Here is a 24,603-nt window from a genome sequence, read left to right on the forward strand (position 1 = left end):
TAGCCAGGATGGTCTCGATCTCCTGACCTCGTGATCCGCCCGTCTCGGCCTCCCAAAGTGCTGGGATTACAGGCTTGAGCCACCGCGCCCGGCTCTCCTTTTCTTTAAACCCTGATTAGATACCATAGGGTCCTATTGAATATAAACTCATCTCCAATTTTAAAAACATAAAATTTCCCAGAGAAAAAAAATATGTCAGAAGTAGAGGAGCTGAGCCTTCCCTATCCTGCTTCTCAGTAGCTATGTTTTCTCTTGACTTTATTCTTAAGTAGTTGCTAATGGAGCAACAGCACTGTGGGTGGTATAATAATGTTAGAATATTCCTTATCCATGAGTAACTGGTTAAGAATCAGGATAGGAAAGTATTGAGAGCAGAATTAAGACAAGGGATGATTTACAGAAATTGCTGGTTTTCTAAGTTCTAACTATTGAGTAATGTCTAGATTTTCTTGTGAATGGTCCTCTTCTACATAAATCTTTTGAAACTAAAGCTATTAGTTTTATAATGCCAAGGTATTTAATAACCTACTTAAAATAGATAAAGAATGTTCTGTTCTATTCTGTCAAACATATTCAAAAGTGATATCATGTGTGTTGATAAGATATTGGGGTAAAAGGAGAAGAAATACATCCTTTTATATAAACTTAACTACTTTTCTCTTAGTCTATCCTGAATTCACTACTGCCCCGTGCTTCAACATCAAAAGAGGTTGATGCTAGTCTACTCTCAGTGGTTTCTTTCCCTGCCTTTGCAGTAGAGGATAGCCAGTTGGTGGAGCTCACGAAACAGGAAATCATCACCAAGCTTCAGGTATGTCCATATGTGCCTTTGTTTTATTTAAGGCTGTGACTTTAAGGGTAAATTGTGCCTTTGAGGGCCTTAAGTATGACCTGTGACTGTGATTTCAAGAAACCTTTAAGTTTTCTGAGTTGTCTTTACAGTTTCTTTTAAAAGTGTTAAAGCTTCTACAGCCATTGCTGGTAGTAATGCAGGATGGCACACCCACTTTAGAAAACAGTTTGGCAGTTTCTTATAAATTTAGTCATATACTCTCCCTATAACCCAACTATGTCATCCTAGAAATCTACCCTACAGAAATGAAAACTTACGCTCACGAAAAAATCTGCACACAAATGTTTACAGCAGCTTTATTCATAATTGCCAAAAACTGGAAAAAACCTTCAACAGAGGAAGGGATAAACAAATTACACTATATGCATGCAGTAGAATACTGCTCAACAGTAAAAAGATACAAGGTACCAACTTGATCAGATTTAATCATGGTGTATAATCTTTTCGATATGCTGTTGGATTTGTTTTGATAGTATTTTGTTGAGGATTTTTGCATCTGTGTTCATCAGGGATATTGGCCCATGGGTTTTCTGTTCTTGTTGTGTCCTTGTCAGTTTTGATTTCAGGGTACTGCTGGCCTCGTAGTGAGTTTGGAAGAAGTCCCTTCCCTTCAATTTATTGGAGTAGTTTGGTTTTAGCTCTTTAAAAGTTTGGTAGAACTCAGCAATAAAGCCATCCATTCCTGGACTTTTCTTCATTGGAGTACATTTTATTACTGATTCAATCCCATTACTTGTTATTCGTCTTTTCAGGTTTTCTGTTTCTTCTTGGTTCAATCTTGTTTGGGTGTATGTGTCCAGAAATGTACCTGTTTTCTCTAGGGCTTCCGATTTCTTGGCACATACTTATTGATAATAGTCTCTAATAATTCTTTGTATTTCTGTGGTATCGGTTATAATGTCTCTTTTTTATTTCTGATTTTATTTACTTGGGTCTTTTATTCTTAGTCTGGCTAATGGTCTGCCAATTTTGTTTATTTAAAAGACTTTTCATTTTGTTGATCTTTTGTATTTTTTGGCCTTGATTTCACTTGTTTCTGTTTTGGTCTTTGTTATTTCTTTCCTTCTATTAATTTGGGGTTCTGTTTGTTCTTTTCTAATTCCCTGAGGTGCATCATTAGGTTGTTTATGTCAAATCTTTTTTTTTTCTTTTTTTTTTTGAGACGGAGTCTCGCTGTCGCCCAGGCTGGAGTGCAGTGGCACGATCTGGGCTCACTGCAAGCTCCGCCTCCCAGGTTTACGCCACTCTCCTGCCTCAGCCTCCTGAGTAGCTGGGACTACAGGCGCCCACCACCTCGCCCAGCTAGTTTTTTGTATTTTTTAGTAGAGACGGGGTTTCACCGTGTTAGAGAGGATGGTCTGGATCTCCTGACCTCGTGATCCGCCCGTCTCGGCCTCCCAAAGTGCTGGGATTACAGGCTTGAGCCACCGCGCCCGGCCTTATGTCAAATCTTTCTACTATTTTGATGTAGGCATTTATTGCCATAAACTTCCTTCTTAGTACTGCTTTTGCTGTATCCCATAGGTTTTGGGATGTTATGTTTCCATTTTTGTTTATTTTAAGAAATTTTAAAGTTTTTTTCTTAATTTCTTCATTGAGGAGCATGTTGTTTAATTTCTATGTATCTGTACAGTTTCGAAAGTTTCTCTTGTTATTGATTTTTAGTTTTCATTGCAGTCAGAAAAGAAAATTGATAATGATTTCAATTTTTAAAAGTTTGTTGAGACATGTTTTATTGCCTAATATATGATCAGTCCTGGAGAATGTTCCATGTGCTGATGTGTTTTCTGTACCTGTTGGATGAAATGCTCTGTAAATGTCTGTTAGGTCCATTTGGTCTATAATGCAGTTTAAATCTAGTATTTCTTTGTTGATTTTCTATATAAATGATCTATCTAATGCTAAGAGTAGAATGTTGAAGTCTCCTACTATTATTGTACTGGAATCTAACTCTCCTTTTAGATCTAATAATATTTGGTTTATATATCTGGATGCTCCAATGTTAGGTGCATATATATTTACAATTATTATAACCTCTTGCTGAATTGATCCTTTTATTATTATATAATGACATTCTTTGTCTCTTTTTACTGTTTTTAACTTAAAACCTATTTTATCTGATATAAGTATAGCTACTCCTGCTTGATTTTGGTTTGTATTTGCGTGGAACATCTTTTTCCATTCCTTCCAATTTAGTCTGTGTGTGTCTTTACAGGTGAAGTGACTTTCTTGTAGGCATCATATGAGTCTTGTTTTTCTTATCCATTCAGCCAATCTACGTCTAAATTGAGAAATTTAATCTATTTACATTCAAGATTATTATTGATAAATGAGGACTTTCTCCTGTTATTTTGTTAATTGTTTTCTGGTTGTTTTATATATCCTTTGTTCCTTTCTTCCTCTCTTATTGTTTATCTTTACAGTTTGGCGATTTTCTGTAGTGTAAGGCTTGATTCCTTTCTCTTTCTCTTTCTCCTTTCTGTATGTGCTGTACTAGTGAGTTTTATACTTTTGCATGTTTTCATGATGATAGTTATCATACTTTCACTTCCAGTTGTAGGACTCCCTTAGGCATTTCTCGTAAGGTTGATCTAATTCTGGGTATAGTGTTCTTGCCTGACAGGTTTTTTTTTTTTCCCAGCACTTAGAATATGTCATCTCATTCTCTTCCAGCCTGTGAGATTACTACTGAGAAATCTGTTGTTAGTCTAATGAAGCTTCCCTTATATGTAACCTTATGCTTTTCTCTTGCTGTTTTTAAAATTTTCTCTTCATCTTTGACTTTTGACATTTTGACTATAATGTACCTTTAAGAGAACATTTTTTGGTTTGAATCTATTTGGGAACCTTTGAGTTTCCTGGATCTGGATATCCATATTTTTCCCAAGAATTGGGAATTTTTCAGCTATTATTTCATCAAATAGGTTTTCTGCACATTTTCTCATCTCTTGTCTTTCTAAAACTTCCATAATGTGATTATTTATTTGCTTTATGGTGTTCTGCAAGTACTATAGGCTTGTTTCATTCTTGGTTTTTTTTCTGTATGCCTGGTTTGTTTCAAAAGATATGCCTCCAAGTTCAGAAATTCTTCTGCTTGATCTCATCTGTTGAAGCTCTCGATTGTGTTTTTTATTTCATTAATTGAATTCTTCTGCATTAAAATTTGTTTTTTAAATAATATCTCTGTTGAGCTTCTCATCAGATCATGAATTGTTTTCCTGATTATCTATCTTTATTCTTTTATATCTTGCTGGGTTTCCTTAAGATCATAATTTTGAGTTTCTTTTATAGCATTTCATAAATTTCCTTTTCTTTGAGATCTGTTACTAGATAATTATTATGTCCCTTTGGAGGTATCATGTTTCTTGCCTTTTCATGTTTCTTGTGTCCCTGCATTGATATATGCACATCTGGTGGAGCAGGTACCTCTTCGAATTTATGGAGCAGCTTTGACAGGGATTTTTTTCTGGAGATGGGTCCTAAGTTGTTGGTTTGGGTAGGGTACACTGGCTTTGGTTCTAGGTGGACACAGTTATTATAGTCTCTGCAGTTTCTTGAGCTGTAATCCACATAATTGATGTTTGTGAGTACCTCGATGGCCTAGGCTGCAGGAGTTTGTGAGTGTAGTGGGTAGTTTTGCTGGGGGATGGGCTCCTGAACAGACTGATTCCCAGGCCTGGGGTGTACACATGCATGAGGAGACAGGGCTGCCAGGCTCTTTTTCTAGCCAAGGTCATAGGTACATGGCAGGTCAGGTGGTTCAGGTACTGGTTTGCCCACCAGGGGCAGGGCTGCTGAGTTCCTTGGGGGTGTGGGATTGGGAACTGGCTTGCCAGGGGTGGGGCCACTGGGCTGTTTCTCTGATCAGGGACATGGGTCCGTCAGGCTGTTTGTTTCGTCTGTTCCAGGGTTGGCTTTCTACTGTGCAGGACCAGAGTCATGGCCATTCTTGGGGCCAGGCTTCAAGCAGCTGAGGTCATGGCACTGCAGCCACCTGTGTGGGGTTGGTGAAATGATGGCAAGGAGTCAAGGTTGGAGAGGCACAATGGCTACTGGCCCCCAGAGTAGGGGGGCCAACTACTGCATTACTGCAGTAGCTCCAGTTTCAAGATGGCACTGTGCTGCAGCAGCTTTGGTCATGAGAAATAGGAAGTGCACAACATGTACTCATACTCTGGAGTAATGCAGCTGTGTGAATTCTAGGCAGCTCCCCAAACTGGGCTCAGAACTTGGGAGGACGGTAGGATTCTCCTATAGTAAGGACTGCAGGTGTCTGGGCTGGCAATGACAGATGGTGGGAGCCTTTCGCTTACCTTTTCTCTGCAAGGGGAAGTCCCTCCTGTCTCTGAGCCAATCCTAATAGGGGAGATGGGGCAGCAGAGCCAGGATGCCTCACTCCCCTCTCTATGCTGCCATCCTGAGCTTTTCCACTTCACAGGGTTCTTGCCAGTCACTTGCTGTACCACAGTGCTCTCCCTCAGACACTCCACTTGAATTTTAGTTGTTTATTAGTTGTTTTGGTCCTTTTTTATGGGGAAGACAGGCATCAGGCACCTCTAGTCGGCCCTCGTGCTCTATGTTGATTCTTTTTTTTTTTTTTGTCAGTACATTCCAAACATGTATAACTAATGAACATGGCCTAGGATTTTTTTTTTATTGGTATTCACTTCAGTAACTTGAATCTACAGATATAAGCAGTATATAACCAGAAAGTTACAAGTAAACACAGATTATACATGCAAATTTCTATTCACAAAAGTCACATGTGCAAGGTACATGAATTAGAAGTGTGCATCTAGGATTATGGCCAAACTGTTTTTAAGATGCAGAAATGTAAATTTACATCTTGAAAATATGAAGAGGTGATCTACACACTTCAGAAATCAAATGTTGCTTACACCAGAGATGTACGACAATTACGGGATTCAAGTGACAAGCAATAAGATCTCAAAAATTAGTACTGGTCAAAGAGAATGGGAATATTTTTACATTTCACCGAAAATATATTGACTACTAGAATATGAAATCTAGCAGGTACTCAGGGAAAAAATTACAAAATCTAAAGCCAATACTTAATATTTCTTATTACCTAAACAACAGCATGACAGCATGACATTAACAGAAAACTGCACCTGCATTTGAATTGCCAATCTCATTTTAATGAAGTTCTCCAAAAATGAAATGCAACCAAAAAAAGGTCAAACTCCAAATGAAAAGTTTGCAAGGCTCAGGTTAAAACATGGAATGTTTCTGATGAAAGTAATAAAAATACTATTGGTTTTGTTCTTTATTAAATGGAATCAAATATTGACATTTCTTTGCAGCTTGGAACTACTAAATTTCATTTTCCCAAATGGTTCTACATTTTTTTCTTAGTGGTGCAAGTTGTCTTAAGTAGCTTACGAAGTCAATCTCTACAAATTACTTCCACAAAAGAAAAACTATTCATTAATCATATGTATTTTTTTGCTATAACACTTAACACATGACAGACATTATTTCTCCACCAAAACAAAAGAGTACAGTAGTTTTCTTCTGTCAGTATTGTATTTTAAAAAGGTTAACATTAAACACAAAGAACTGTTATTTTCTTTGAAATCCTTAAATCTTCTTGCACATCTTAAATTTCCTTCTTCTGTCTGCATTCTTCTGCCAATTTATTCAGAAATTTATTTAATTTCTCATAATGAGGAAGGCTGCTGCAATGAGTATTCTTTGCAACTTCTTCATTTGCATAAAAGAGTGAACACAGCTTACGGTAAAACCCTGTTTTAGGTTCACATAGTCTATACCAACAGGAACATTGGGCTGATATGGTCCAATTCTATACTCATCTGGGATTGTATAGTCCTCCTTGTTCTCATCACTTTGGCCATCTGCATTTTCACTTATGTTGATTCTTAAATGCATTTTACTACAAGAAAAAAAGACAAACCCCAAAGACTACATACTGCCTGATTCCATTTACATGACACTTTAGAAAAGGCAAAACTATAGGGAGGAAAACAGATCAGCAGTTGCCAGAAGTTGGGAGGACAGATTGTCTATAGAGATATAGCACTAGAGAATTTTGAGGGTGATGGAATGGTTCTCTGTGGACTTATGCTGGTGGACACCTGACTATATGTTTGTCAAAAGCCAAGGAATTGTATGCCACAGGAAGTAAATTTAAAGAATCAACCAGGGCGTGTCAAGAAAGATGGAATTCAGACTGAAAAATGAGTCTAATTACATTACAGATGAATCAGGTAACCATACTAAAGGGTATGGAAAGGAAAGGAGCTGACGTAAGTCTTGGAAAACAGTGTTTTGACTAGATACTGCAAGCCTAACCTAAAGACAAAAATAACTGTATACACACACTGTACTCCAGTTCAGGGGTTAGCAAGTTACAGCCTGTGGGCTGGCCATCTGTTTTTATAAATAGAGTTTTACTGGAACACAACCATGGTGTATTTACTTATTGTCCATGGCTGCTTTCAAGGTACAACAGCAGATCTGAGTAATTGCAACAGAGGCTGTATAGTCTGCACAATCTAAAATATTCACTGGTCCTCTATGAAAAAGTTTGCCAACCCCTGCTCTAGTTGATAAATTTGTTTCTCAAAGGGGTACTGGTTGGCAATTCTGAAACTACTTTATCTGTACAGTAAGGTTGACCAAATAAGTAAATATGTAGTAGATATAGTGGATAACGAGACCTAGGTTTCTCACTGTTACACACAGGGAATGGGAAAAGCCTAGAATGAACCTTCTGATGTCGGATTAGAGAAGGTAGTGTCAGTATGAAGTGTGTGTGTGTGTTTAATATAGGGATGTGTGTCTTCCTATATGTGTTTCCTAACTTTGTCCACTGAGAGGGCCCAGAGGCAATGAGTACACCTAGTGTCCAAATTTTGGTTTCTAAATGTCATTCTCAATGAAAGGACTCAGGGCTCCTTGGAGAAGTGGTTGATTTGACTGGGGCAGGGAGGATACAGGAGGAGCCTGGAGTATCATACGGTTCTAGAAAATAAAGTGGTACTCAGAAAAGTATGCAACATGTCAAAGGGACACAGGAACCAACTGAAAAGTTCTTCTAATGGCCAAAGCAGAAAAAAATTGAACAACAAAAGAACTATCATAGTATTGGATTATAACCCAGAGAATAAATGAAATATCCATAAGTCCATTTTTCAGTTATTTCAGTTAAATAAATAACTGAAAAATGAATATATAGGAAAGAAGACAAATCTCCTTAATAGGAGAATGTCAGTTAATAAATGCTAAAGGAATAAAGGAAATACAAAATTGCCATTAGACAAACACTAGAGTAATAATTATTTCAGGAGAGATCAACTGATGAATGCTAAAATCAGTAGACAAAAGCTTAAGCAGAAAGAGGACATTCGAATAGTCTCACAGTATGTCCCCCAAAATATTTAATAGTTACAAATGGAAAATTACAGTGGAGAAATTCAGCAGACACCACTTTAACCAAGTGATCAGGGTTAACATCACCAGTAATAGGATATATTGACATCATGTACTCTCTCATACAATGCACTGAGAAGGGCACATCACCTCTGTGGTATCCTTCCCAATATGCATAACCTTAATCTGATCATGAGAAAACATCAAACAAAACCAAATCGAGGGACATTCTACAAAATAACTGATGAACACTCTTCAAAAGTGTCAATTAAAACAAGGTCATTAAAAACAAGGAAGGACTGAGGAAGTGTCATAGATTGGAGGACACTAAGGAGACATGATAACTGAATGCAATATGGGATCCTGAATTGGGTCCTAGAACAGAAAAAAGGACAACTGATGAAATCCAAATAAGTTATGTGCTTTGGTTAATAGTATCGTGCCAAAGTTAATTAAAAAAAATTTTTTTTAACACAAAGTCTCACTCTGTCACCCAGACTGGAGTATAGTGGCACTATCTAGGCTCACTGCAACCTCTGCCTCCCAGGTTCAAGTGAGTCTCCCACCTCAGTCTCTTGAATAACAGGGACTACAGTCACGTGCCACCACGCCTGGCTAATTTTTAAATTTTTTTGTAAAGATAGGGTTTCACCACGTTGGCCAGGCTGGTCTCAAACTCCTGACCTCAGGTGCCACCCGCCTCAGCCTCCAAAAGTGTTGGGGTTACAGGCATGAGCCACCACACCTAGCCACCAAGGTTAATTTTTCAGTTTTGGCAAATTTCTATGGTTATATGAGATGTGAATATAACGGAATGGTGGTTGATAGGAATACTGGGATTCCCTGTACTGTTTTTGCAACTCTTCTGTAAATCTAAAATTGTCTCAAAATTTAAAAAATATGTGTTTTTTTAAAAAGCTTATGGAGTCTTATGAGCTGTATGTGTCTTATGAACGGGACCACATAGATTAGTAATTAGGCTGTCACAGACTTACCCTAGGTGGATAGCCATAGAGAAGATACTGTTAGGAACACTGCTTTAGTGAAGAGCCTGTCATTTTGCCTTCACTTGAAATCACACTGCTGAAATCTGTTTCTGCTGCTGGATTGATTTCAGGTTTTTTGGTTTTAAGCATTGTGTCTTTATCGGTGATAGGTTGGTGGTACATAGAGATGTTACAAGGATGTATTTCTGATTAATTACATGGCCGTACCAGTGTACAAGCTGCTGATCCTTTTTCTTTGCATTCCCAGGGTCGTTATGGTTGCTGTCGCTTTCTACGAGATGGATATAAAACTCCTAAAGAGGTAGGTTTCTTTTCTCCAAAATGAACCCAAGGTAGAAAGGCCACTTCTACCTGCAGCCTCATTCAGAGAAAACATTTACCTCACCGATGGTACTTATAGAGATCACTAAGTAGTATTATAATAACTGATGTTTGCTATATTTGTTGAACTTGGCTTAGCTGCCAAGTTCTCAATTTGTAGGCCTTTCTGGATTAAGTAAAATAGAGGAAGGTGTAGTCCTTCTACCTCTTGTGTTGGTTAGTTTCAAGAAAGAACTACTGATACATGATAAAATCAGTGGATGAAAACTTATGCAGAAATGGTATTTGCATTGTCTCAAAGTGTCTCTCCCAAAATATTTAACAATTACAAAGGGAAAAATCTTTCCATCAGAAGATCTTTCTGGCCCCACATTCCACCTCTTGTAGTTGGTTAGTTCTAAACAGTGCTAGATTTTGAAAAGGTAAGTTTCTTTTATTCAACGAGTCAAAAGTTCATCTTGGAAATATAAATGAGAAAAATTCAGTATTATTAAAGGGATTGAACAGTCAATATGAATCACTTTCACTGGTAATGGAAACATTGTTTAAAGCTTAGATTTGATGGTTGAGAGACATTATGGATTTTTAAAAATCATCGAGCTCAAACTCTTCTGGTCTACTTCCTCTCTTCCACTTTATTTTTTAGCCTTGAATTTGACTTCTTCCCCTATTAGTGTACTAAACTTATATGTTCTGAAACATCATCATAAGCTCTTAAATGACCAATCCAATAGCCTTCTCTGAATCCTTATTCTCCTTGACTTCTCTATAGTACCTCACTTTTTACCTAGTCCTAAATTCTCTTGAAATTCTTTTCCTGTTTTAATTTTCCCACTACACTATCCTGATTCTTCTCTTTCTGTTATTCCCTTGCCCCACTCTGAGGGTTTACCAAGATTCCATTCTTAAGCAGTTTGCTCATTTTATTTAGTACTATTTCACAAAGCTCAGCTGTAACTTGTACTTCATAATCACCTCTATGAAGATGATTCCCAAACCCTCATCTCTAGTTGCTCTTCTAAACATTTCTATTTGTATGTCCTACTACTACATAAAACTTAACAAATATAAAACCAAACTCAACTTTATTGCAAACCAATCTTATTTCTTCATACACCCTCTTGTGATATCATTGCTATCCCAATTCCACTAGTTAGAAGTCATATCATAGAGTACTTGCTAAGGGAAGGGAGTATGCACATGCTCTGCCTTCCTGAACTCCTCTAAAACAATCAGTAATGAAAGCCCATGTTATAATACCTCTGAACTAAAGATATACATCTAACCTCTGAGTGATGACAGACTTTATTGTGTTTTTACTAGGATCCCAATCGTCTGTACTATGAACCAGCTGAGCTGAAGCTATTTGAAAACATTGAGTGTGAATGGCCATTGTTCTGGACATACTTTATTCTTGATGGGGTCTTCAGTGGCAATGCAGAACAGGTAATAAGCTAGGGAAAGAGTTTTCAGCTGGATGTTCTTGTTATATCTTCTTACAGCTAATAGTATACCAACCCTGTGTCCAGATGGAAGTCTTCCTAATAGGGGAGAGACAGTTGTTCCCTACAGGCTACTAGCTGAGGGCACTAAGAGTTAAAAGACCTGGATTATTTTTTCTTCTTCTTTTTTTTTTGAGACAGAGTTTCGCTGTGTCACCCAGGCTGGAGTGCAGTGGCACGATCTCAGCTCACTGCAAGCTCCGCCTCCCGGGTTCACACCATTCTCCTGCCTCAGCCTCCCAAGTAGCTGGGACTACAGGTGCCTCTCACCTCACCCGGCTAGTTTTTTGTATTTTTTAGTAGAGACGGGGTTTCACCATGTTAGCCAGGATGGTCTCAATCTCCTGACCTCGTGATCCGCCCGTCTCGGCCTCCCAAAGTGCTGGGATTACAGGCTTGAGCCACCGCGCCCAGCCTTTTTCTTCTTTTTAAAAAAAATTTGGTTTCACTCCTGACCATTTAGTGCCCAACTATTGTCATTGACTTCTTCAGTTTCTCTGTACATAATGAAAATAGTTTTTCACCATTCATTAAAGAATATATTCCTAAAAGTCTTTGAATTTCACAGATAAAGACATACTGTAAATGCAACGTACAGTCAGTTCTGCTATAATGATACATATGCAATCTTTTTGTTGTTGTTGTTTTTGAGACAGGGTCTCTCACTCTGTTGCCCAGACTGTAGTGTAGTGGCGTGATCATGGCTTACTGCAGCTTCGATCTCCTGGGCTCAAGCAGTCCTCCCATCTCAGCCCCCTGAGTCACTTGGACTATAGGCACCTGCCACCACATTCAGCTATTTTTGTTTGTTTGTTTGTTTGTTGTAGAGACGGGCCTCGCTTTGTTGCCCAGGCTGGTCTCAAACTCCTGGGCTCAAGCTATCCCTCCTGCCTCAGCCTCTCAAAGTGCTGGGATTACAGGCATGAGCCACCACACCCAGACCATATGCATTCTTTAAAAATCACCATGCTATGCATATTTAAGAAATAAAAACTACAGGGCTTGTGAGAAAATGGGGTAAGGAGTGCAGCACATAAAATGTAACACATACAAAATGATAGGAGCCTAATAAAAATAATAGTATCATGGCTTTATACATGGTAAATAGTAAAGAAATACCTAAATACCACAATAGTTACGGTACTTTCACCTTAAAAAAGACCCAAAGTTTGCTTGTGCAAGTGTGTACGCAAGTTCTCACCAGCTCACCCACCTAGCTCTCATGCCCACTACAGAATGTGCAAGAGGAAGAGAACAAAAGTGGGATTTAAAAGAGTGAGAGAAAACAGAGAAAAAGAGCATAAAACAGAGGGGAAAATTTTTTTTAAAGGCTGAGAGGAAAGAGGTAGAAAACTGAAGAGAGGGGAAAGCATGTGGCTGCATATCCAGGGTGGCCATCAGAGGATTGCAGCTTGTAAGTTCAGTAGTGGTGAAAGGAGTGTTACCTGAAATTGGACAGAAAGGAGTAACAACAGATGTGAATGGGTACAGTTCATTGTTCTCCTGAGATGTATGCATGTGTGTTTTGTGTATTCTTACATGGTCCAGTTCAGCTGAGTACATTCTCAGTATGAAATTGTGCATAACCAAACATGAAATTCATGTTATACTCAAATTTCCCCCCAATATATGGGAAGCATTGGAACAAGTTTGTTTACAAAGTATTATAACAGAACTGACTATATTTTTTTTTCCATCATAAATTACAGTTTTGGTTTTTTTTGTTTTGTTTTGTTTTGTTTTTTTACATTTTATATATTGCTAAGCTTTAGCAAATAGTTAAGCACAGAACATAAACTTGACCATAATAGAACCTAATTTGGCAGGTAAAAATGCAGTTTTAAGACAATACATCCTCAAATCTAGAAGCTATACTTAAGAAATACATAGTGGAACGAGACAGGCCTTTGGAAGCAGACTGCCATGGCTACATCCTGGACTCAACTGTGTACTTGCTCTGATCTTCCACAAATTTACAACCTCTTTGAGACAATTTCCCTGTAAAAAGGCCTTAATTACACATAGTTCCTAGGATAGTTTTTAAAGTTAAATGCATTAAAGTATGCAAAACTCCTAGCATAATATTTGGCCTATAACGAGCATTTAGTAAATACCTTTTCCTTTCTATTTTACTGGGTGAATTAGCTTCTTTGCAATGTGACCTTCTTTGGCTACAGTCTTCTCCTGGGTCCCCAAAGGGACTCTCTATAAGTCTTTTTTTTCCTGCCTTTCTTTTATCTGCAGGTTCAAGAGTATAGAGAGGCTCTTGAAGCAGTCCTCATCAAGGGCAAAAATGGAGTCCCACTTCTGCCAGAGCTGTACAGTGTTCCTCCTGACAGGGTGAGTCAGACAGTGCCGTAACATATAGCTGATAGAGAAGAGGGGCAGTACCTTGATAAGACTACCTCATTTGAGTCAAATAATTTTTAATCTTATTTTATTGTTCTGAAAGCTTGTCTTTAGGTATAGGACAACATAAGTATGATTTTATTCCTTTAAAAATAAAAATTTTGAAACAGTCTCAGTGATGGTACTGTTGCACAGTGAGACAAGGACAAGACCAAACCTAAATCTTGAGAATGATGTAGAGATCGCTAGTAAAAACTAGGATGATGTTCTGCGTGGACTTTCAAGATTTGGTATTCTCTGCTTTTAGGCCAGTAATCCAGGACTGTTTTAATAGGTAAGGCTTGGAAAATGAATATGTCTTGTTTTCAGACTGTCATTTCCCCAAAATGCCAGTCGGGTGTAACATTGTTCCTCTTCTCCACTGCAAAAGAGCATTAGACATGGGAGAGAATAGTCTTCCATTCCGGTGAGAATGAGTAGAATAAGCTCCCAGTAACATCAGCAGCACCACCTGAGAGCTTGTTAGAAATATATTTCAGGCCCTACCTCATCCCCACTCAATCAGAATCTGCATTTTAACAAGATCCTCAGGTTATCTGTATGCACTTCACAGTTGAGGAGCACTGCCCTAGATTATAGTAATAGTGCTTCACTTTTCAGTGCATTGCATATGTAGCTATATAGGGTATAAATTACAATCCAGTCTGCCTTTTTATTGTCCAGTATCTTAAACCTTCTATTATTCCTCATCTGGCCTCTTCATCTTTTCTTTTAGGTCGATGAAGAATATCAGAATCCTCACACTGTGGACCGAGTCCCCATGGGGAAATTACCTCACATGTGGGGTCAGTCTCTATATATTTTAGGAAGCTTGATGGCAGAGGTAAGAGGAATCTTCAAGGCTGTCCCACTTATTTCTGCCTTAAGTCACCATAATAATCAGATTTTTAAGTATCTCATTAAATCTGAAGGATGTCTTCTGCCTTTTGCACTTTGCGTTAATTATAGTTTTCCTCCAGATCTTCAGAGTAGGGAGCATAGCCAACCCTCACTAAAAGCTCTTGCTCCCTGGCAACCATGTCCCTCATGCTGCCCAGGACTCCCTACTTTGGCACTGTATTTGGAGCTGCTCAGGCCCCAGATCTATCCCTTTCAAAACTCCCCTCAGTGCCCTGCCTGGTGACTAACAGATGCATTTGTGCTTAGCTAGTTGGTTACTGATAATGGATTAAGTGCTAATGTTTCCAAGCAACATAATGTTTCATTCTTTAACTGAATTAACTGATATTTTTAGGTGCCATGATAAGTGATTAGGAACATCGTGGCTTTTTTTTGTTTGCTTGGGTTTTTACATTTGTTTGTTTTTTGTTAAGGGGCTCTCTAAATGCTCCTTATATCAGATTCTGTTGAGATTGCCCTTAATGAGGCATTTGGGAGTTTCTGACTTTGTGTCCACCTTCTTTGTGACATTTTGAGCCTGCACAGAGGCATTCTGTTTCTCAGAAGATTTTCATATCATCTGGCAAGTCTACTTCCCCACTCTATGTTATTTTGATAAGATATAACCCAGGCTCCTAGAGGATCAAGAGTGGGACTTTACTATCCTATCTGAGATAGACTCTTTGGCCTGTTTATGTATAACCACTGATTTTTGCAGCTGTTTTGTTCATTTTTCTTGTGTGTCTATGACCATGGCTGTTTGATTACTCTTAGTCGACATTACTAAATGAATCCAGCAAAAGTGGGCAGAATGGTTTGTTTAAATAATCCTTACCTGGTAACTTTGTCGTTCAATTAAAATAAAATAAATGCATTGATAAAAAGAACGCCACAGTGATTGGTATTCTTTTTTTTTTTCTTTTTTAAAATTTATTTTAATTTATTTTATTTTTTGAGACGAAGTTTCACTCTTGTTGCCCAAGCTGGAGCGCAATGGCGCGATCTTGGCTCACCACAACCTCCGCCTCCCAGGTTCAAATGGTTCTCCTGCCTTGGCCTCCCGAGTAGCTGGGATTACATGCATGCACCACCATGCCTGGCTAATTTTGTATTTTTTTTTTTTTTTTTTTTTTTTTTGTGAGACGGAGTCTCGCGCTGTGTCACCCAGGCTGGAGTGCAGTGGCGCGATCTCGGCTCACTGCAAGCTCCGCCTCCCAGGTTCAGGCCATTCTCCTGCCTCAGCCTCCGAGTAGCTGGGACTACAGGCGCCCGCCACCACGCCCGGCTAGTTTTTTGTATTTTTAGTAGAGACGGGGATTCACCATGTTAGCCAGGATGGTCTCGATCTCCTGACCTCGTGATCCGCCCGCCTCGGCCTCCCAAAGTGCTGGGATTACAGGCTTGAGCCACCGCGCCCGGCCAATTTTGTATTTTTAATAGAGACGGGATTTCTCCATGTTGGTCAGGCTGGTCTCGAATGTCCAACCTCAGGTGATCCGCCCGCCTCAGCCTCCCAAAGTGCTGGGATTATAGGCATGAGCCACCGCGCCCGGCCAGTGATTTGTATTCTTGAGGAAAAAATAGGCGAGTTCATCCCATTTCATAAAGGGCAGAAACTCAAGTCAAAAGATTTCTGATGTACGGAAGGCATAGCAGATACATGAACAAATGAGAATACAGCAGGACTAATGGCTTAAATTACTGATAAGCTTTGTGATCTAATCGTCTAATCATACGTATATCCAGAGAAGATAGAGGAATAACCAGAAAACATTCTGTTTATTTATAATTTATACCCAGCTGAGTGCAGTGGCTCATGCTTATAACCCCACCACTTTGGGAGGCCAAAGCGGGAGGTTTGCTTGAGTCCAAGAGTTTGAGACCAGCCTGGGCAACATAAGTGAGGCCTTGTCTCCGTGAGTAAACTAATTAGCCAGGCGTGGTGGCACACACCTGTAGTCCTAGCTACTTGGGAGGCTGAAGTGGGAGGATTACATGAACCCAGGAGGTCATAACTGCAGTGAGCCATGATTGCACCACTGCACTCCAGCTTGAGTGACAGAGAAAGACCCTGTCTCAAAAAAAAAAAAAAAAATTATACCATACATATTTATACCCTACCTAAAAAAGGATTTGTGGCAGCCAATAGAAATTAACTCTAGATAAAATGAATTTTGGTGTGAATCTGGGAGTTCAAACATTTTCATACAGTGAAGGCATTTGTTTCCTTTCTACACCTGTCTCTTGAATGTTATGGTGCAAGGTTATGGGCATAGGGATGTTGTTTTCCCTCAAATATTAGCTTCTCTTTTGAGACTTAATAATCTGTCTTTTTATGGTTTTTCTTTAGGGATTTTTAGCCCCTGGAGAAATTGATCCCCTGAATCGCAGGTTTTCTACTGTACCAAAGCCAGATGTTGTGGTTCAAGGTATGTATTCTTACTCCCAGTGGAAGAAACTTATATATTAAAGGTCTGGTTAGGGGTAGAGATCTTTAGGGTAGTAAATTATGACTTTATTCTATATCTTACACTTTATTAGGATTCAAAAAGTATATAATGAACTTGATACAGTTTGGTTTCAAAATGCTGGTAATCTTAATAATAAACAAATGAATGACGTGCTATGTCAGGGGACTCCAAAATATTATTTGACACTCTTAACCACTCCTTATGTCTGGAAATTATTTTCTTTTCATTGTCATAACATTTTAGCCTCCTGGTTATCTCTGCTTTTTCTCTGACCACTCCTTCTGTGCTATTTCTACTGTACTTCTTTCTTTATGTATCCTTCTAATGGTTCCGCACTTAGTTTTTTTTTTTTTTTTTTTTTTTTGAGATGGAGTCTCGCTCTGTCACCCAGGCTGGAATGCAATGGCATAATCTCGGCTCACTGCAACCTCCACCTCCTGGGTTCAAGCAATTCTCCTGCCTCAGCTTCCTGAGTATCTGGGATCACAGTCGTGTACCACCACCCCCAGCTAATTTTTGTATTTTTAGTAGAAACGGGATTTCACCATGTTGGTCAGGCTGGTCTTGAACTCCTGACCTCGTGATCTGCCTGCCTCGGCCTCCCAAAGTGCTGGGATTACAGGCGTGCACCACCGTGCCCAGCTGCACTTAATCTTATACTCTTGTCTTTCTGTATTTATACTCTGTATTAGTTAGCTAAGCCTGCCTCCTTCATCGTAAATTTGCTTCCATGGCCCCAACTATTACCTCTTTGGAGAATACTCCAAACCTTTGTTTTTATTCCTAACAATCTACTTAAATTTGGGACATCTACTTTCTGCAAAACACTAGGCTGAGTTCTATAAACATGTTAAGAATTCTAGTCCCAATATCTATAAAACCTCTCTACCATTTACACTTCAAACACAAAACTGACCTCTTTTGTCTCCATCCCAACCTTTTCCTCTCCTAAGAAATGCAAATCCTTCTACCTTTCTTATTTCTCTCAATGATATCACCATTATTCTAGTCTCTTAGAGTAGAAGACTTGAGGTAATTTTTTACTCTCACATCACAATCCAATGTGGTATTGTGAAACTACTTTGAAATGTCTCCAATCACTTGACTTTGGGGTTGGCTCTATATGGAAAATAATCTCATGCGTTTTCTAAATTTTCTTATACTTGGCATCCCATGTGGTCATACAGGTAGTTCTTGCTTAACAACGTATATAGCAAACATTATATAAAAGTCATTACTCTCCCTTCCCATGAGAGATCTTGTTCTCCTTTGAGGTTTATTCCACCTGTCTGTGTTGATCTCCTGGTTGCTCTAATTCATTCTTTGAAGACTTTGAGGCTTGGCTACAGCCTTCCTCTTCCTCCTCAAATCCTGCCATAGAACTAGACTTTAGCATTGATGTCAGTGCAGTCTAACACTTCAGTCTCAAAGTTCTGGATATCCATAACTCTAGTGACCTTTCCTTCTACCTATATTTTTAGCCGTCCACTCAAAGGACCAAACTTTAGGGCTCTTTCACTTCAGATATCTGAAATTCCAATATTCTACTCTGTGATCATAGTCAAAACTTTATTTCAACTTTCTTTTTCTTCCCATTACCCTTGTTTCTATTTTCCCCTAGTTTACCCTTTTCTACCTCATGTTGTTCATCTAAATCTCCCAGTCACCAATGCCCCATTCTTCTATTACACCCACTAGAAAAATCACAGCCCTAGGTCAGTGTTACAGTCTGCATTTTCTGGTCCTATACCTGGCCTGCTAAAAAGCTATTGGGAAAAAAAAAAATACAAATGAGCAGAGTGGTGGCACTGGAAATCATGGTCTCCAGCTCAGCTAGGTTTACAGTGCCGCCTGTTCATCCTTGTTGTTATTAATAAGTCAGCATTTTCATACTTCTCAACCACTATTCCACACCTTCTCTGTTTTCAATCCCCACCTCTTTTTTCAGCCTAATTCTTGGCCTGCTGCTTCATGCCTGATAATATTCTGATCTTTGTCAGTGTCTCAGCCCTCCCCACCCCTACAGTCTTACCTATCCTTGCCTCATTTTCTGCAATCTCAGAAAAAGGGTTTCTTCTCCTATTCAAGGACAAGTCTTCCTTCTGATGTTTGATCATTATCTTCTTCCCCGGCCTTCTCTAGAAACTTGCTCTTTCCTGGAATCCCCAAACTCTCCCGTTCTGTTGGTTCTATTTTGTTTAGTCTACTGACATGTTCATCTCCCTCTAGTTACACTATATAGCTTCTTTCTTTCTCATCCAAACTTCTACTTTTTTATATTCCCTTTATTCTGCAGTATTTTATAGTCTGGCTTACTACTATGAAAACAATCTTGCTTAAATTACCAGTGACCTTTGTATTGCCAAATTTGGTAGGTACTTTTTAATCTGCATCTTACTGGAGTATTTAATCTGTATCCCATGTCTTCTACGATGCCATACTCTCTTGAATCTCCTTCAACCTAGATTAAGCACATTTCTGTCTCATTCTGGTCTTCCTCTTCTTCTTTGCCCCCTAACTATTGGTATTTCTGAGAATTCTGTCCTTAGCCCACTGCTCTTGCTTCTCTAAATATTTATTTCTGTTCCTCAGCCTCCTCCTATTCCAACCTTTTCCCTTTTCCCTCTTTCCACTTTCTTACTTCTTCCCTCACTCCCAGAAGATGATCTCACCTCCTATACCATACAGAAAATATAAGTCATGATGTAAGAACTCCTCCACTTCACCCCAGGCTTTTCTTCATTTGCCCATGTCTTTTATGTTGGCATTTTCCAAGGTTATATTCTAAGTCCGCTTCTCCTCTTCTCTATATATTCTCCTTGACCCATCTCATCTCTTTCTATGCTAATGAGTTCTGAATCTGTATCAGCTTCCTTTAAGATAGCCTCACTTGGGTGTCTCACTTGCACTGTAAATTTATTCAACATGTCTAAAATTATTCAGCTACACCCTCCTAGTACTACATCACCCATACCTGCTTTTCCTCCTATATGCCTGTGTCATTAAATGACATACCATCCTCCCAGTTATAGAAATAAATACCTAGGGAATACTTGATATCTTCCTCTCTCTCATCTCCTACATTCAACAGTTAACAAGTTCTGGCTGCTTTATTTCCTAAATAATTCTGAGATCAATCCAGTTTTCTCCAGTACCAATATCTTGATCCTAATGGAGGTAATCACCATCTCTTCCTTACATTACTGTAGTAACTTTTTTTTTTTTTTTGAGATGGAGTCTAACTCTGTCAGCTAGGCTGGAGTGCAGTGGCACGATCTTGGCTCACTGCAACCTCTGCCTCCCGGGTTCAAGTGATTCTCCTGCCTCAGCCTCTGGAGCAGCTGGGATTACAGGCACGCACCTCCACACCTGGCTAGTTTTTTTATTTTTGGTGGAAACGGGGTTTCACCATGTTGGCCAGGCTGGTCTCGAACTTCTGACCTCAGGTGATCCACCCACTTCGACCTCCCAAAGTGCTGAGATTACAGGCGTGAGCCACAGTGCCCGGCCCTATAGTAGCTTTTTAGCTGGTCTGTCTATCTTCACTACAGTCTGTCAGTTTCTTCTCTATCAATCTGAATGTACTATTTTTAAGGTACAGGTATTAATATGGTATTCCTCTGATTATACCTCAAGAAGGGCTTCCCATTGGCAGTCTCCTTAATATGACTTATAAGGCCCTTTAGATCTAGCCCCTGACCCCATCTCCAGCTTCATTTTTCATCGTCGCCCCTTTATACTACATGTTCCTGTTATAAAGGGCTTTTTATAATTCCTAGCTCTGCCTTGTTTTCTGTTCCCTTGAGCCTTTGCCCATGCTATTTCTTCTGTCTGGAACAATTTCTTCCGTATTTTTACCATATCCTGTTGCAGGTTAACTTCTATTCAGGCCTCTAGCAGGACTCTATAGCCATCTCATTTTTTCCATGTAGGGATCATGTCCTTAACATATGGCAGTGCCTAGCACATAAGAGGCAATAAATACGAATTTTCTAAATATTTTATAAAACAAAAAAATTAGTTGCTTGGGTTGAAGGCACTCCTGGGGCCCCAGAGTATTGTTCACTTGACTGTCCTTCAGTCCCCTGTACTCTTTACAACCAATTCCCCTGAAGAATCCTGAGGCTCAGTAGAAAGTTTGGAAAGCATGGCCCAAAGATGAAATACAAAATCCTTCAAGTGATGTACATGCCCTTCATGATGCTCTAACCCCTGTCTATCTTTGCAGATCCATTTCTTTTGCCACTATGCAAGGTATACTATGCTATAGCAATATTGAAGTGTATATGGTTCTTCCCACCTCCCTATATGCAGCCATGCTTCTTTTCAACTCTGTGCTTGATAAGTTCATTCTGGACTCTCTTCCTAGAATGGCTATACCCTTCCTAATCCCTTGTTTCTCCTAGCTAACTTATTCATTCTTTCAAACTCATTGTAGGCATCAACTCTTTTCGGAAGCTTTTCCTGATACCCCACCTCCCAACCCCACACTACCTAGCTGTCACTCCTGGATGATCTCATAAAGTTTTGTGCACTTATCTCTATTTACCTAGCAGGTCATTTTACAATCCATGTGTATGCCACTTCTGTTACACTGGGAGCTCCTTGAGGGAAAGACTAATTTATCCATTTCTATATCCCTAGTGACTAGCATAGTACCTCATCCATTGAGGTACTTAATAAATGTTTACTAATGAATGAATGGATTGCCATATGCTTTTTCCTGAACTGTCCTTAGCCCCTTATCGTTCTTCCTCTGCACATTTTTCCCTGAAGAATCTCTTTTATTTTCATTTTTTCAGTTACAAGTAATCAAGATGGTATTATGTCCAGGGGACTCTGTGATCGACATATCCTGCTATCCTGGCCCAGACAACAGCAGCCCATTAGCATGAGGTTTCCAAGATAGAAAAATATATAAAGGATAATGGCAAAGGAAGGCAAAGTAGCACTTTGTTAACTAAGACTTTACTTCAAAAACTCAATGTAGAAAATAATGGTAAGCTAGAATGAACCAAGCAGTGCATTCTTTTTCCTGTGAACAATCCATCACATCTCCCAGCACTAGAGGAGCAGTAGAGGGCACATTTGCCACTGGTGCTTAGTGTCAAGACAGCTAAAGCCTCAGTTGGATTACTGGCCCCCAGCCGGGTATCTGTTTCATAGAGGGAAAGTGAAAAGAAGAATCAGGAAGCTGGCCTAGCCTTGTAGCTGGGCTTCCTACTTCCTACTTCTCTTGTAGCTGGGCTTCCTACTTCAGTGACAGGAGTATAAGAGGAAGAAAAGGGAGTTGTCCAGGCTTGGTAGGCTCTGAATCTAGAGAAGTATCATCCCCATCTCTCCCCAGCACCCCCTACCTGCCGCCTAAAAAACATACAATTCTATATGTTGATGGCTCAAATTGTTATCCCCAATTCACCATGCCTTCTATCATTCTCTAGCTATAGGCAACTCCTGTCATTAGGATGTTCTTTATTACCCCCACATACCTGGCTCTGACCTTAGGTTTACTGATATGAAAGAACTCGGGGAGTCAGTTTTTACCAAAGCTCTACCAAACCTCATGATGGATTTTCCCCCATTTAAACATGGAATCTTAGATATAAAGAGAGTGTGGTATTCTCTAGGAGCACATACATATTTAGCTAAAAAGCAAAAATTAATGCTCTAGTCTTGAGATCTTTTCCTTTTCGTTTTAGATAATATTAAGTATTTAACATGACACTTATTTTATCAAAGTCCCTCAATAACTGTTCATTTCCTCCCATTTCCTTTTTTTTCTCTTCAAAAGAAATTATATAACTTGAGAGATTTTTAAGTTGCTATTGAAATAAAATTTTCTGGTGACCTCATCTTCTTTGTCTCCTATAGTCTCCATTCTAGCTGAAACAGAAGAAATCAAGGCCATTTTGAAGGACAAGGGAATTGACGTGGAGACCATTGCTGAGGTATACCCCATCAGAGTACAACCAGCTCGTATTCTCAGCCACATTTATTCCAGCCTAGGTAAGGAGATTGGCCAGGCTGCCAGAATCAAAGCATTATTCAATACAGGCTGGCTTCCATCCTTTTTAATTCTTCATGATTGTGTGTTGCTTTATTAAGCTGGAGCTGAGAAGGAATTTAGAGTCTCTAGAATCCTAGTTTCTTACCTTCTCTATTCTGAGCAGGCCTGATAATTTTAGGTGTGTTTTTTGAACCCTTTGGGTACATAAGGCATGACTATTATCAGCCAATATTGTGTCTCTATTCCAAGTGTGTGCTTAAATAACATGTTCTCTCCTTTCTTGGAACCTGTACCTCTTTTTCAAATACTTGCTTATTTTATATGGAATGATAGCCAAGGAACTTGTTTTTAGGTCTTTCATAGTTTGTCATTTAATGAACTAGTTCATAATATAAAAGATTCCTTAATATAATACTTTTAATTAGTACTTATTTTTAATTAGTACTTATTTTTTAATTAATTCACATATTAAACTTAGTGATAGACTTTTGCATTAAACAAATTACTATATTGTTATCTAAAAGAAATTCTAAACTACTCTTGTGGAAGACTGAATAATGACTCCCCAAAGATATCCAAGTCCTAATTCCTGGAACCTATGAGCCTTACCTTATATGGCAAAACGGACTTATTTGAGATAGGGAGTTTATCCTGGATTACCCAGGTGGTCCCTAAATGTAATCACAAGTGTCCTTATAAAAGGGAGTCAGAGGAAGACCAGACTATAAAAGTAGGAGATGTGACAACAGAAGCAAGAGATTAAAGTGATAAGGCTGTGAGCCAAGGAATTCCCACATCATCTAGAAGCTGGAAGAGGCAAGGAATGGATTCTTCCCTGGAGCCTCCAGAAGGAATCAACCCTGCTGACACTTTGATTTTGATTTTAGTCCCATAATACTCATTTTGGACTCATGATGCCAAGAACTGTAGAAGTATAAATTTGTGTTGTTTAAGCCACCAAGTTTGTGGTAATTTGTTACAGAACCAATAGAAAAGTAATACAATCTTAAACTACAAGGGAGTAGATTTGTAAAAGATTGGCTCTTAGATAGTGGATTGCCTCTTACAAACCCAGAAGTTAGTTTGTATATGTGCATGTGTGTGTGTGTCTGTGTGTGTGTACTTTTTTATCATCACCCAAGAATGGTATGTTTGTAATTAGAGTTAAGGCAAGTAAGGCAAGTATTCCCAGCTGAAAACCAGCCTCCTTCCCTTTTCACTGGCACTTAATTCCAGTCACTTAATTTCTTTGTCTAAATTGAGAGGGAGTCAACCAAGGAGGAAAGGACCAAGAGTTAGAGCTGACTTTTGTCTGTCTCTAGGAACATATATTTAATGCCAACAAGGCTTGAACTCCTTGCATTCCAGAGCTATTAACATTGCATCTGGCTTTAGGAGTATATGGATTTCTTTCTTCCATCCTAACTATGATGTAGGAATGTCCCTTTCCTAAAAATTCAAATATAACATGGTTAGAATTTTCTAAAGAAACTTTGCTTTAAAAAGATAATGAAAAACTAAAATAGATACACATAGAAATTAACAAATTTGTTGAATACGTCTCAGATCCTAATAAATTTCTAAAATCTAGCCACAAATTAGCTTGAATATTATAAAATACTCCTGGTTCCCTCTATTTACTCAACCCTAACTGAGGTAAATACCAAGTCAAGGTTCTGAAACTTCTGAGGCTGATTTGGGTGGATGCTTTGCTAGGTGGGATGCATACCTCACCCCTTCC

General features: G+C 39.0%; 1 protein-coding gene across 5 annotated transcripts in view; it reads left to right on the forward strand.

The window, feature by feature from the left end:
* Positions 1-24,603, forward strand: part of PHKA1 (phosphorylase kinase regulatory subunit alpha 1) — a 133,481-nt gene that overhangs the window by 44,235 nt on the left and 64,643 nt on the right. For all 5 annotated transcript variants that reach the window (XM_025372152.1, XM_025372153.1, XM_025372155.1 and 2 more), the window contains exons 8-14: positions 665-811; positions 9,521-9,574; positions 10,918-11,040; positions 13,341-13,436; positions 14,221-14,328; positions 16,735-16,813; positions 22,727-22,861. In XM_025372152.1, the coding sequence (XP_025227937.1) occupies positions 665-811; positions 9,521-9,574; positions 10,918-11,040; positions 13,341-13,436; positions 14,221-14,328; positions 16,735-16,813; positions 22,727-22,861 (742 nt within the window). The remainder of the gene's footprint in view (positions 1-664; positions 812-9,520; positions 9,575-10,917; positions 11,041-13,340; positions 13,437-14,220; positions 14,329-16,734; positions 16,814-22,726; positions 22,862-24,603) is intronic.

This window comes from Theropithecus gelada, chromosome X, assembly GCF_003255815.1.
Source record: "Theropithecus gelada isolate Dixy chromosome X, Tgel_1.0, whole genome shotgun sequence".
Lineage (NCBI taxonomy): Eukaryota > Metazoa > Chordata > Mammalia > Primates > Cercopithecidae > Theropithecus > Theropithecus gelada.